Source organism: Lygodium microphyllum, chromosome 7, assembly GCF_053477565.2.
Source record: "Lygodium microphyllum isolate KBCC chromosome 7, Lygodium_microphyllum_v1.1.10, whole genome shotgun sequence".
Lineage (NCBI taxonomy): Eukaryota > Viridiplantae > Streptophyta > Polypodiopsida > Schizaeales > Lygodiaceae > Lygodium > Lygodium microphyllum.
In genome coordinates, this window is record NC_141141.1 from 88,327,338 (window position 1) to 88,341,368 (window position 14,031).

The 14,031-nt window shown below is 39.1% G+C and overlaps 1 protein-coding gene across 9 annotated transcripts in view; it reads right to left on the reverse strand.

The window, feature by feature from the left end:
- Positions 1–3,467: 3,467 nt before the first annotated feature.
- LOC148033672 (serine/arginine-rich splicing factor) overlaps positions 3,468–14,031 on the reverse strand; it is a 32,591-nt gene continuing 22,027 nt past the window's right edge. The window contains exons 2-7 of one of the 9 annotated variants that reach the window (XR_015691350.1): positions 9,966–10,017; positions 9,426–9,527; positions 9,251–9,324; positions 8,978–9,166; positions 8,760–8,883; positions 3,468–4,016 (exon numbers count right to left, since the gene is read on the reverse strand). Coding sequence is in view for 2 of the 9 variants with exons in the window: in XM_087681610.1 (XP_087537736.1) it covers positions 3,936–4,016; positions 8,978–9,166; positions 9,251–9,324; positions 9,426–9,527; positions 9,966–10,017 (498 nt within the window). In the remaining 7 variants the exon portion in view is untranslated. The other 8 variants (XR_015691349.1, XR_015691346.1, XR_015691345.1 and 5 more) reach the window with 8 other exon arrangements.

Sequence of the window (14,031 nt, forward strand, 5' to 3'; positions counted from 1 at the left end):
AGAAAGCGTATAGAGATAATGTGTCTATTGCAAGATCCAAGAGCTCAATCAGAGCTATGTGCTATTTGGCTATGGCTTCCATGGAAGGTTGATGAAGATAGAGTTGAGAAATGAGGTCATTAGTTAGCCTTGAGTTGGGCAATGATGGAGGAGAGCTGAGAGAGCTGAGAGAGGACCTGAAACATGCTAAGCCATACTCAATTGCGCTCTGATACCATGTGGAAACACGGAATCTAGAGCATGGCAGCTATGGTGCCTCATAGACATAGACTAAACTCATATAGACACTGACATGATAAAGACTAAGATACTTGACTGAAGTACAAAAGACAAGCAACAAGTACACCATGTTGAATAACACAGTGACAATGACATTGCATTCACCTCATATGAAAGTAACCAAGTACAATGTTATATAGAGATGGGTAGGTGCCAGCCTTTCTCTCTATGCCTATGGGATTCATGCAACCTGCATGTCCTCAGCCCCCATCTGCTCGTACAAAGAGGCAACATGGATGTGATTGCAAATCTCAACACAATTGCCATATTCAAGAAGGATCTTAAAAAGTTTTGGAACGCAAGGCATGCATTTAATGATGAGATCCCCGTTCTTAAGACATGATTAGCATGGTAGGACACGAGCATTTCATTGTGCATCAAGATTTGTTACTCAAGTTGAGTGGCACTTGCCTAGGGATGCAAGACATGATAAAAAAAAATTATGCTGAATGTGCTTCTTCAGAAGCTAGTGGATTTGGCCCATGCTTCAATGGAGAAAATGGATATGGACTCCCCTAAGATATAGCAGAGAATGGGTTTGAGTAGAGTAGTGCGCAAAATATGTTCGAATCAAGTCTATCCCTCTATGATTTTGAATGAGGACAAAGTTTGTCACTATGACCGTGGGTAAGCATAATGTTGTATATCATGATTCATTTCAAACAAGGAATGAGCTCACCATCAAGGAGACAAAGGTACCAAAAACAACATGGAAAATTCGTAAAATTGAACCAAATAGGAAAATGGCATGTTTTGGTCGACTATCCAATTACACTAGACGATGTGGACAATATATATGCAATACTAATGTGAATGATAGTCGTGGCATGCGTACACGTTACTTTTGGGATCACAAAGAGTATACAAGTGGTGTCGTTGAGGGGTTCAATTGGTTTTGTAACAAACGCAAGTTTGCTTCCATTAGAGATAACAATGCTTCAAAGTAATAAGTTTGGCTTGCAAATGCTAATCTTGTTGCTCACTAAGCTCCATCTGCATCTACTTCTACAAGTGTTCCTAGTGGTGAATATCAACCTAATGGATTTTAGGAAAATATTCAAAAGGGTAGAACATTTTAATGCAAATATTATTTGCAAGCCCATCGTCTTGTGCAATGAGTCACACGTGTCCTATCTTAATATAAAACCAACCAAAGCTCTAGTTACTCCAAACCATTAGAGTAGGATTGTGGTTGAATTCTAAAGTCAATTGCAAAGCTTTCTCATTACACATGTGATGATTTTCAAAAGAGAGAGCAAGCATCAAGCTTATGATCCCTACAAGCATATGTACTATGCATTCTTAAACATTCTAAGAATGGACCCCTTATCACATGAGTTCATTCATCAAGCAACTTTAACAAAGGTTGAATTATTTCAAGATTTGGGAGAATGAAGTATCAATGTCTATTTAGATAAACATCTAATGCAATGGTGATAATTATACCTTGTGCATTTTGACTGCATAAGGTTTTGATGCTTCTAACCACATGAAAAAACATGGTGCAACACCAAACCTGCTCAGTTAGATGTGCAACACTATGAAGCTTTGTCACTAAGATTTTCCTCCTTTGTATCTCCTACATTTTGGTATGCAAACATTTTGAAGATCAAATCAAAGGCATGCTTTTCATTTATCCTTGTGCTAATTTTAACAATCAATCCTTACACAATGCTTCTTGTTCATGAAGTTGTAAATTTAACACTCCTTTCATGAAATAACCTTCTATAGTCATCAAGATGTGTTTGTATCAATCCAATTACAAGTGTAAAATATGGTGTGCTAATGGAGAGTCTATGAAACTCTATTAGAGGTGGTATTTTGCCATGTGCTACTTGGTTTTAATTTATGCTCAAAACCCTTGCATAAAAAAATGTATTTCTTCAAAACTTAAACTCCAATGAGAACTCCATCCATCATACATACGTCACAATGACAACCACCAATCTTTCACTTTGCTCGATCTTATGGCTGATTGACGTTCTGTGCCTGTATGTGCATCTGTGCACACAAGGCAAAAACTGTCAAGATGGAGACTTCTTGAAAGACAAGTAAATGGCCAATTCATCAAGGTGGTAAGTCACCAAAGAGGAGTTCAAAAAGCCTAAGCACCAAGTTACTTTTAGGCAAGGGCACTTTATCAATGTGGCAATGTCATCATCAAGTTTAAAAGACACAAGCACTTAGTTACTTCTGGGTTGTGATCTATTGATAGCCTTAGCAATAAGTTTTCTTTTTGTCAATGACACTTTGGAATGGGTTACACTTTGGTGCCAACTCCTCCTAGAAGTGAATTGTAATTAAAACCTTTGATTTGTCTTCGTCCTATACACTTTTGAGACATCTAAAAGGATGTTAACACAAGTTTCTTTCTTTCTATCTATGACTGGATCATACATTGTAATGTTCAGTTCAATGCTTTTAACACCGCAAAGAGGATTGTATTTGGATTTTAATGAAAGATGCTGATCCTATATGTCTTTGAGGTTGTCCTAAAGGGCAATAATTAAGCTCTCTTTGTTCTCCCTCTATGGTGTTGGTCTTATACACCTATGAAGTGTCTTAAAAGGACATTGATAAAGCTCTCTTTCTTCTCTCCTGGACTTTAGCCCTTCTTTATGTGCTCTCTTTCATTTTTGCCCATTTATGTTTTGTTCAATTGAAGCCCTTGTGTTTGTGAAATCTTGTTCACATTACTTCCTCGCTTGTCCTTGGTCATAATGGTTAATTCGCATTCCACAAAACAATAAGAACCCATCACATTTGCCATGATCTCATTATTGTTAGCCAGAATAGAAACACAAATGAGTACAACGGCTAATGATAAGCCAAAAACATTGTAGCCTCATAACTCATTAATGTGCAGGAAGAATGTGACAATTCCACGAACCCAATATGCAATTGTCTGAAGACAACCATAGGAAAATATAATTCGAAACTAACGCATTGAGAATTTAGTAGCCTTCTCACCAGTCTCTGCCATACTTTCAATACTCTGACTCTAGAAACACTTCCATTTCAATTCATGAAACCACAGTCGCAAAGCTCACTGCTTCAAGGACAATCGGTTAATATGGGGTGAAATGCAAGCCTGCATATTCATGAATAATTGTGTCTATGCTTCATTCTGTGAAATTGTCTTGCAGCAACAACATTATGCAATGAGTGACCCTTAGTTACTACTCATCTATGTGCTAAAGAGAATTACAAGACCTCTATAAAGTATACAATATAGGACCAGTTTCACAATAGCCTGTGAACAAGTCTGACTAGCAAATGTTGACCAATCACGCTCCTCAAAAAGACACACATAAGCAGAAGGGAATCTGCCACTACTTGCAGTGGATGGTGACTAATTGGTGCCAGTGGGTAGATTGTCATCAAACATGACAGGCAGTCCAAGGTTCACCCTTTTGAACCAACCGATCAAATATCCTCATATTTTAGAGAAACAGTGTTTATTGTATCAAGCAGGCTACCCTTTTCCATCCAAACCTGAGTCCTTCCAACTTCAAGTTTGTCTGATCACAGGACGTATTTATAGGGCTCAGGCCTAAAGCTTTGGATGGTCCTGTTTTTTTTTCAAAAACCAAGAACTTGAAAACATCAGCTCTTAAAGGAGAAGCTCCTGAGGAGATTGGTTAGGACAGCAGCATTCAATCAGCTGCATTTGCAGCTCTCTGCCCCTTGAGCTTCAAAGCTCGCTCTCTCCATGAGCCCTGCTGCATTGCCAACACCTGAAGATGCAGAGAGAAGTTTTAGGTGAACAGTGCTCATTCTTTACTGCTGCAGTGAAAATGTTTAGTATTGAAGAACTAAAAAATGTACGTATGTCAATATAAAAGAGCATTTTCAAACTTTCTTCTTACTTCAAGTTTCCAAAATCCAGATGGTGATACAGAACAAAGACATTGCAAACTTGTACATGTCATTATACAAAGAGATCTCCCTTTCTACACTTGTGTCCTATGCAAGTACAATCTATTGGATGATACTCATAAATTGGGCACTTTCTTTGATTGGAGTCTAATGCAGGCTCTATGTACTCATTATTCAGGCACGTCCTTTCATGGCTCTGACAAAAGTCCAATTCAGACATTAATTGGACAAGGTATGGTAAGGCTGTGGGTGCAACCTGTGTTGTCCAACAAAAGAGAATGCAAGTGCCAATTCAGACACATCCTTTCATGGCTCTGTCTAATCCAGACATTAATTACACACAGTATGAGGCTGTGGGTGAAATCATGAGTGCATTCATATGTGTTGTCCAACAAAAGAGAATGCAAGTGTCAGCTGACTACTTACATGATTGACACCAACACCTCATAACTTCATCCAACTTCAGTTCACATCAATCATTCAGAGTCCACTTAAACAAAGATATGGCCTGCTGAAATTTGAGCTGATGTAGAAGCTTAGCAAGCTATCATTGACACCAACACCTCATAACTTCATCCAACTTCAGTTCACATCAATCATTCAGAGTCCACTTAAACAAAGATATGACCTGCTGAAATTTGAGCTGATGCAGAAGCTTAGCAGGCTATCATTTCAATTTTCACTACTAGAGGTCATAAGTCAGAAACTTAATGACACTACACTGCAGAATTGTCAAACTCTTGAAACAGATTCCAGCTCAGCTAAAGCAGAGGCCATTTTTACTTGGCCAAACTTGTGAAATATAGGAAGTTCATGATTTCCTTGGATTACATTCTTATTACAGAAGTTCATCTGCCTTGCAGAAATTGCTTCTCCTCTTCATACTTTGCACAAGAAGGGAATGCCTTTCAATTTTCAAATGGGCTTAAGAAGAGAATGCAGCCTTCAATCAGTTGAACTTTGAAGAAAAGGATTACTGTCCAGTTTTGAGTTTGCCTAAATCTCCCAAAAACATATGTGATACACTGTCATAAATAACCGTACAACACTTTATGCTGCAATTATAATATTCGTTTATTTTCAACACTTAAAAGTTCAAGAAAATCAAAAGAACAAATACTTAAAAGCTAAATATGACTATTACAACCGTGGCCACACATAAGAAATGGAGACAAGCTGGGGGTTGAAGATGGACAAATCCGTTCGCCACCCCTCGTCCTCCCCCCCCCCCCCCCCCAAAAAAAAACAAAGGGAGAACTTACCCAAAAGGAATGTATTTCTATTCAAACCAAGTCTTGTAGGGATAAAGCTTAATTACAATCAACCTGAGAGTGAAGAGAAATCTAATAAAACAACTAAGAGAAAGACGAGAGAGAAAATCGCCCCTTCTGCACAATTGATCAGCTCTACATTGATATGGCTTTCTTCTTAATCTTGAAATGCAAAAAGAGCTCTAAAACAAAATGTTGTAATGAATTTACAAGTCTGCTATCTTGTAAAACAGCAATGCAAGAAGAGGAAAATTGAGGAAATTAAGGGATTTGATGATGGAGAAGTGGAGGACGATGATGGAGATGGCTAGGACCAACTTTCAAGCTATCTTTAGTCAGTGCGTGAGTTTACAACAAGGAAACTCATGTAGAATGAGAGGAAATTAAGTCTTTTTATGGAAAGAAAGACTTAGTGCAAAGAGAGAAAGGGGAGTAGCACGTGATAAGTGGAGGGACACTTGGAAGCTTGTGTATCAAGTGTCTTGATACTTGTCTCTTCTTTATGGCCTTCCTTTTTGGGCTGAGAACTATCAAGAATATAAACAACCAAATTTAGTAAGCATTGTTAGAACTTAGAAGATAAACTTACTATTAATAAGAATGTCATTCCTATTTTCTAGGACTAGAATTTTTAGGCCAATCCAAGGCTCCTACAATTTAGAAATCCCCTAAATATTAAGAGGCCCCTCGAATATAGATATCATGTGAGAGCTCTTTCCTAGTATATTAGGAAAACTGTGTTGGAATCCTCATATGAGTTTTCTATGCAAATATATATATATTCCAAACTTTCAACTTACATATGCACCATGTACAAATTTTTCATCATCATGCCATATTGTCCATTGTAACCATCTATTCTAGCTAATCAGGCCCACATTTCAAGGTATTTTATGTGCAAATCCAACCCTGATATGCTCAAGTTCCAATCACAAGTGTCACAAGGACGTGAAATTTTTACTTAACAATACCAAGATTAAGTGGATAAAACTTTATTTTCAGTTTTGTGAATTCATTGCTTGTTGTAATTAAAGTTAAATCTGGTTATCTACCACCCTATCTAAGGAAGGCTGGTCTCAATAGAAGTCGGTTGAGTGGAGGGAGTCAAGGGAGACAACCTCTAAATGATCCCAAAGCATCTGTGCAAAGCACCAAAAACATCCTCTAGAGAAGGAAACACAATTATCTTGATGATCCAGGAAGCGGACAGCAACACAAACAGCCAAAAATGCAAGCAGCAGATTGTCTTTATGATGATATCAGCCAAGCCAATCAGAACTGCAGCAAAACACAGTTGTTCCAATGCTGGAAACATCGGACAGATAGCTCCAAACAAGTCGCTAGCAACCAAGAGAAGTCACAGCAGCAAGCCAGTAGTTGGGTGGCAGTTGTACGGCAGCAAGGCAGCCTGTTGGATGAGGGATATGCAAAGTGGGTGGACAAATCCCTATTTATAGACACATGAGTCAACTAATTGTCTAGGCTAGCATGCTCGGATACTTTTGGGAGATTTAATGTGGACACCTGGAAACTCTTGGGATATTTAATTCTTGAGTTTTGGTTTTAATGAGCTGAAAAGGGGGAATAACATTCATTATCCTTTTCTAGCATAACAGTCCTAAGTCTAGCAATGCTGGTTTTGGGCAGATTTGAGCTTGGGAAGCTCTCTAAAGCTGGGTGATTTCTATCCACAATAGGGCAAAAGCTGATTTGAGCACAGTTATGCTGTTCTAGGACTGCATAAGTAGTCTCAAAGCTGTTTGTGCTTATCTCATGTGGTTCAAGGCATTCTAGAGAGATCTATCACAGTCAATTGTGTCAAATAGAGTTTTTCCAACAAGATGCAGTCTCGAGCAAGTTGGCCTTCTCCCACCACTGTGGAATCATAACTGTTCTACCTAGATCTCATGTTCTTGGTCTTTGCTAGTAGTGAAAGAAACTGGAGATAGGTACCTAGGCATTGAAAAATCATGAGTACTTGTACCAGATTGGTCTATTAAGGACCCTTGAGCAAGGCTTTCTAAGCAATGATAGTTGTACAACCAATTTACAAAAATACTGCAAGGGACCGCCAAGCTGTGGGGCCAATCTTTCTTCTTCTTGGAGCATTCTAGCTCTACTTTGATCTGTTTTCCAATGCTTACACGTGAAAGTTCACTCCCTTCAGATTCACCAACATTAGAGCTCTCAAACAACTCTAAGAGAGCATTGGCCTTACTCCTTCAGCATCAACTTGATGGTGAAAGGGGGTTGCTTTACCTTCTTTGCATGTACAATTTTTGGTTGTTTTTGCCAACATTGCCACCTTTCCTTTTGTACTTAGATTACCTATTCTTGTAAAACGTCACTTAAGTGAGACCCCCATTGAGGTGCGACTATTGTGAAAACCTGCTGCACAGCATATGCCCCAGTTTTGTGGTTTCACTTGCATTGCACAGTGCTTTGTGATTTGGGCCCTTAGCTGGTCCAAAACCCAATTGGATGGCCTTCCAAGTGAAAGCCCTTAAGGCTGCATGTATGTTAAGCATCCTGCATCTTCCATTGATCTGGAGCAGCTATCTTGCTCATGGCAATATTAGCTTGTCATCACTGACACTCTTGAGTGGTCATAAAAAAGGACCAAGTGCACAGTCACTTTTATCCTCTGTGCTCTTCACTGCCTTCTATATCACTCTTTGATTCCACTCTAACTCCTGCAATTGGCCCTTATCCTACCACATGGTACCTCATTTGCTTAATTTCATATCTATTCGTGCATTTCTGATCAATATGGTACATTTCATTTATCTTAGGCTTAAGCATTCATTTGTTGTTCAAGGAGTTCGCGCATATTGTACTTGATTAGCCACTTTTTCTTACACCTGTCAATTTGGTTAGCTCAATGGTACATGAATCAGGTTCTACCGCAATCAGATAGGACTTAAGGTTCTATTTTGCTCAAAGTTCCAGTTCTACCTGAACAACATTTCAACTCAGATTTTAATTCCATTTCTATTCCATCAATCCAAGCTTAATTCACTCGATATCTGAAGCTCAATGATGAAAGTATCCAAAGAATGAGGTAATATAGGATAGACTGATTTGGGAGTTTTAACTGTTGACCATCCTGAGAATGAAACCTTCGTTTATCACAGACCCTAGGTTTTGATCCAAAACATATTGGTAGCCCTGGACTTGGTGCTAGCCATGATCTGATATTACAACCTGGAACTAGGTTCCAAATCTACACCTGCCAACCAATGACAAGCAAGTTTAAGAGAGAGCAAAGTAGTGGCTATACACCTTCCTGAGTTCCTTGTTATTATTCTTGCTTGAATACCTGGTCCTTACATTCTCAGTCTTAACCAGCTTCTTAGCTTTGAACCACTTCCTTGGCTCTACCCATTCTCTTACTTCAAGATTCTACATCTGTTACTCCTCCTCTTGTTTGAGAATTCTACATCTGCTTAAAGACCTGCAAGAAAACTAACGACAGCCCCAAAACAATCCAGACCTGTATTATGCATGTTAGAACTTCTCAACCACAAGCAAAGAGAGAGAATAAATACCTGACTGCTGACCAGATTTTTATTAGGAGCTGGTGGCAGCCTGCTGTCAGAGGCCTTCCCTATTTCATCCGTAAGTGTGTTGCTATGGTGATTTTCAGGAGCATTCAATTCATCAGCTCGAGACAAACCCGTAGGTGGACCAAAAATGGCTGCATCATGAGCATCCCGTATTTGGGCCTCCCTTCTCGCCTTCACAATACAAGCATCACCAAGCCAATTTTCAATGGACAGTAGTGTTTTTCAATTCATAGCAACAAACCTCAAGCTTATTACTTGATAATTAGATGACAGAAACGTGCTTCCAGTGTTTTGAAGAAAGCTAGTGTCATCACGAGAGCCTGTGCCATCTGTAAATTGCAGTAATTAATGAGCAAAATACCAGCAGTTGACACAACTTTAAAGTCAGTATATATTGTCTAGCATCACATGATCAAGTAAACCCACGGACCTCCAAAATAGTCCAGCTTGGTTTCATCATCCAAAGGAGCCTCTTTGTTGAAGTCAAATCGTTCCCATTCTTTACTCATGCCCTTGGCAGTATCTTTTGAAACTGCAAAGCAGCAGGCAGCATATGACATCACATTGCAGTAAAATACGACAAATAGAGAACAGGAGAATAGGCCTCGCTAGGTGGGCAACATTTTACCTGGAACACTGTTCTAGCAGGTTACAGCAGTGTGGGCTGGTGTGAAGCCCGTCCAACCAATTGAAAAATGTGCAAGTCCATTGACCAGTTTTAGGTATGATAGGAGAAAATTCAAATCACAAGAAAATAATAGAGTTCTATCAAAACACATAGTAGTGCAGCCTTTCATTTATCCAACCAACACATCTTGCCTTGATAACTGTTCCTCTTCTCCTAACTAAAGCACAATGCAAGTTTTCTAGAAAACTAAAGCCCATAAGCCAACTAAACCAAGCAGCATTACTCATACAGGCTCACTTTGCTACCGTGTAAGATTTCCAGGATAAGGTTGGGGGCATTTACCAGTTTCAGAAAGTTGTAGTTTCATTTTCGCTTTCACCCTTTCAGCAGGAGCCTGTACATTCATTCTCAAGTGGTAAGTAAGCGGAGGATTGAATGTTGAGCTAAAAATACATTAGCTTCTTTAAAACAGCCTCAAAACATATGATTAATTAATTAATTAAACCTTGTATTAAAAAGAAATGCATTCCTAGAGAGTGTTTGTGTCCCCTAGGCACGAATCTTGTTGGGAAGACCCAAACTTTCTACAAATAGGCAACTCATTTTTGCAGCTTGCAACTCCTAGAGCTTTACTGTCCACACCCCGTTCGCGGAGGATATCTCAGCCGGAGCTGTCCATCACTGTCATCTACCACCAAGCACCTTTACTACTACACATTGCCCAAAACATTGCATTCTGCCGTATCAAGCTGTCGCCCATAGCTGGCGGCCACCCAATTGCTATGTTTCATCATTCTGTTGCCGCCCGACCTGGTTACCACCTCCTAGAGCTACGTTTTGCTGATTGGGGTCATCACCAACCGCCACCATGTTATTATCAGTCTGAGCATTTGTTGTATGATTGTGCTGTGTTTTTTGTGGTGGAGCATTTTTTTACATGGTATCAAAGGTAGATACTCATTGAAGAAACCTAAGCCCTTGATCAAAAAGCTCTAGCTTCAAAACTAGGAACTACAAAGGGAAGATAACATTAAACACTTCCACGCCTACTCAGTCCCCAAACGAGCCTATGCCAAGAACTGAGCAAGAGTATTCACTGCCAACTCCACAAAGTTTTGACACGGCCGGAGATCCTTCTAACCACATTGGGACACGCATCATTATCCTATCACAGATAAGAAGCTACAGCTGATTATAGCTCATAGTGCCAAGAAGTTTGAAAAGCTTGGAAGACGAGCCTTTCGATAAAAGCTACTCGAAGAAGGTATAGTTGATTCTTTCTCATCAAATGTTGCACATAAATCTCATGATGTTGCAAGACTGCCGAGACCTCCATCTGGGATGGGTCCCCCTCTTGGAGAAAGAGACCCGAAGTATACTCCTTGCTTTCAAACTATCCATACTGCTGCAGTGCAAGGTATACAAGATTCTACTTTTGTTCCTTCTTCTTCTTTTACTTTACCACCTTTGCAACATTATGGTAAAGATCAAGATGAAGTAGAGTGCCATATGTTGATCATGCTACATCTTTGTAGCATTATGGTAAAGATCAAGATGAAGCCAGAGTGCCATATGTTGATCATGGTAAAAGTCCCATTGAAGATCCATTTATGTATGTCAATATATAGAGAGGTGACTATAAAAAAAAGATCGGTAACTCTTCTTCTTCCTTTTGTTCTTTGAATTTTGCTCCTCAGAGTCAAAATAAGTATATTGTTTCTTCTTCGTTGCATTCCGCATCATCATCATCATCATTTCAATTTCCATCTTTAAATCAAATTTGATTTAATGCATCTTCATCATCATCTGCTCCACAATTTCAAAACCAAACCCTCTATCCACTTCTTCCATTCTATCACCGTTACCATTACCATTCACACCATACAGCTTTTCATTTCAAACACCACATGTCATTGTACACACCACACCAAGGGGGTTCTTCAAGCATAGACACATCCTTTACAATCTCTACACCTTCAATTTTGGGTGGTACTCATGCACCTTTGGGGGAGACTCGATCTCTTCAACTTATGCAGCTTTGGGTTACATTCTAGTATAGGGTCCCTATCCCTCCAATGGTCAAAGATGGCGCAAAGACTCAAAAATGGAAGATGCCTAGCCAATTTAATTATTGGCTAGTCAGATTATTTTTCAAGGCACCGAAATAATTATTAGATTCATTTTCAGTATTTAAAGACTGAAAATTAATATTTAATTATGAATAATGCTAGAAAAACCATTTGGGAAGGCTGCCACTTGTCAAAAATACCCATGCAAGACTAAAAAACGTCTTTAGAGGCAGGAGAAACATTTTAGTGTATTCAACCTGCAAGAGGGGGGGAGGAGATGCTATTGGTTTGATTTGCAGCCATCGGAGAACCTTCTAAGGCAGCCCCCTCGGAGAAGACCAATCAACAACAGGTGACAGCATCTACAAGCTGTTAAGACAGGGCAATAGCAGTAAATGACTGATTTTCTTCAGTTCCTTATATCTATAAGCTGTTGAGACAAGGCAACAGTAGTCAATGATAGATTTTCTTTAGTTCTTCGTGAAGAAAGTCTAAATTTTGACTCTCCTCAACATTCTCTCTCATCTCCCAACCTTGCTCCGAAGATTACAGCATTGAGATCACCAGAGGCTGAGAAAATTCAGATTTCTCTGTTGTAAACCCTAATCTGTAGCAGAAATTAGGGTTTAGCAGTAACCTCAGGAAGCGTGCCAAAAATTGGAAGCTCCAAGTCTTGAATTCAATAGGGCTGAAGCTGTTTTTAGCCTATTCAAGTGGAGGGACCAGCAAATCATTGAATTTGAGGCATTTTTCATCTCCAGCCAATTGATTGCCCGAATCAAGGCCACACAGCCATATATAGCTTCTTATCCTAATATCATTTCTTCTCTTATACTATCTTTGCTAGAATACCCACAAGTTGTTTATTGATACTTTCAACCTGCCCATTTGCCTATGGATTATAAGGTGTCACTTTATTGTGTTTAATCTACCATGCTTCAGTCAGACTCTTAATCACCTTATTCAAAAAACAGGTTCCTCATTGCTCGTGCTTCTGACCACTTTGTAAAATAATCAATTGCCACTATGATATACCTCTTCTATGCAAAGGATGACGGGTTAATAGGATCCACAAAATCGATATCCTACTTCTCGAATGGTAATATAGCCATGATAGGAGTCAGCAGCCGCTTCCTATTCTCCCTATTATCATTGCAAACACCTTAGATTTGTGCTTCGAAGCATATGCCCAACAATGATGAGTAATATCATCAATGAAAGTAACAAAGTACAAGTATCCTTCAATGGATTTGACAAGCATGGGCCCACAAACATCACTATACACAAACTGTAATTTCTAATCAGTACACATTGTACAACCCTTGGGACATGAAGCACGATGCATTTTGCCTAATACACAACTTTCATATACATTGTGAGTAGGGGCTTTCAACGAAGGAAAATCGAACACCATTATTTTGTTTCTTAGGCGTAGCAAACTGCCATAGTTAAGATGACCAAACCGAGCATGCCATAACTCAGTGTCATCCACAACGGTGGCATCAACATGTAATGCATTCTCTAATGCTTTGCTCTCACATTAATCAAGCTGATAGAGTCAATTGTACTAAGTGCCAATGACAATGAAAGCATCCCCATCACTACAATCATAGACATTGCATTGATTCATGTGGAATTTGACCACAAAACCAACACATGCAATGGCTGAAACTAAAAGCAAGTTTTTCTTTATGCCTAGAACATACAAGACTTCTTCAAGTATGATACTTTTTCCATTCACTACAATAATGGGAATCTAACTAATGTATCAAATGGTATACAAAGCATTGTTTGCACATACAACTAATCCCCCCTTTTGTATATTTGCATATAATACAAACAAGTCACGAAAGGACGTGATGTGCTTGGAAGCGCCACTATCAAAATACAAAGTGCTGCAATTTTTAGCAATTGAAAGACCATGCTCATATGAAGAAGGATCATGCGCACAACACACAACAAAGGCATAAGACTAACCAATGTCCAAGCTTGCCAAAAGTGCAATCGCATCCTTTGCATTTGCTGAATTTTCAGCAACACTCATGCCCAACTGTTTCTTCTTTTCACTTGTCATCCTGTTTCTACATTCTTCAATTACCTGCCCCTCCTTTCTACAATAATTACACATCTTTTTCTTAGCACCATCATCCTTGGTGCTTGAGGAGTCCATAGAAGATGTTTTGCCTTTTCCTTTGGAGTTTGAGGGCTGCCATGACTTTCCTTTGTTACGATGGTTGACTGCAAATGCATGATTATCCATACTTATATTAGAGTGATTCAACCTTGATTGCTCTTATTGCAACAACAATGATACGAATCAAATGTGTAAGCATTAGCAT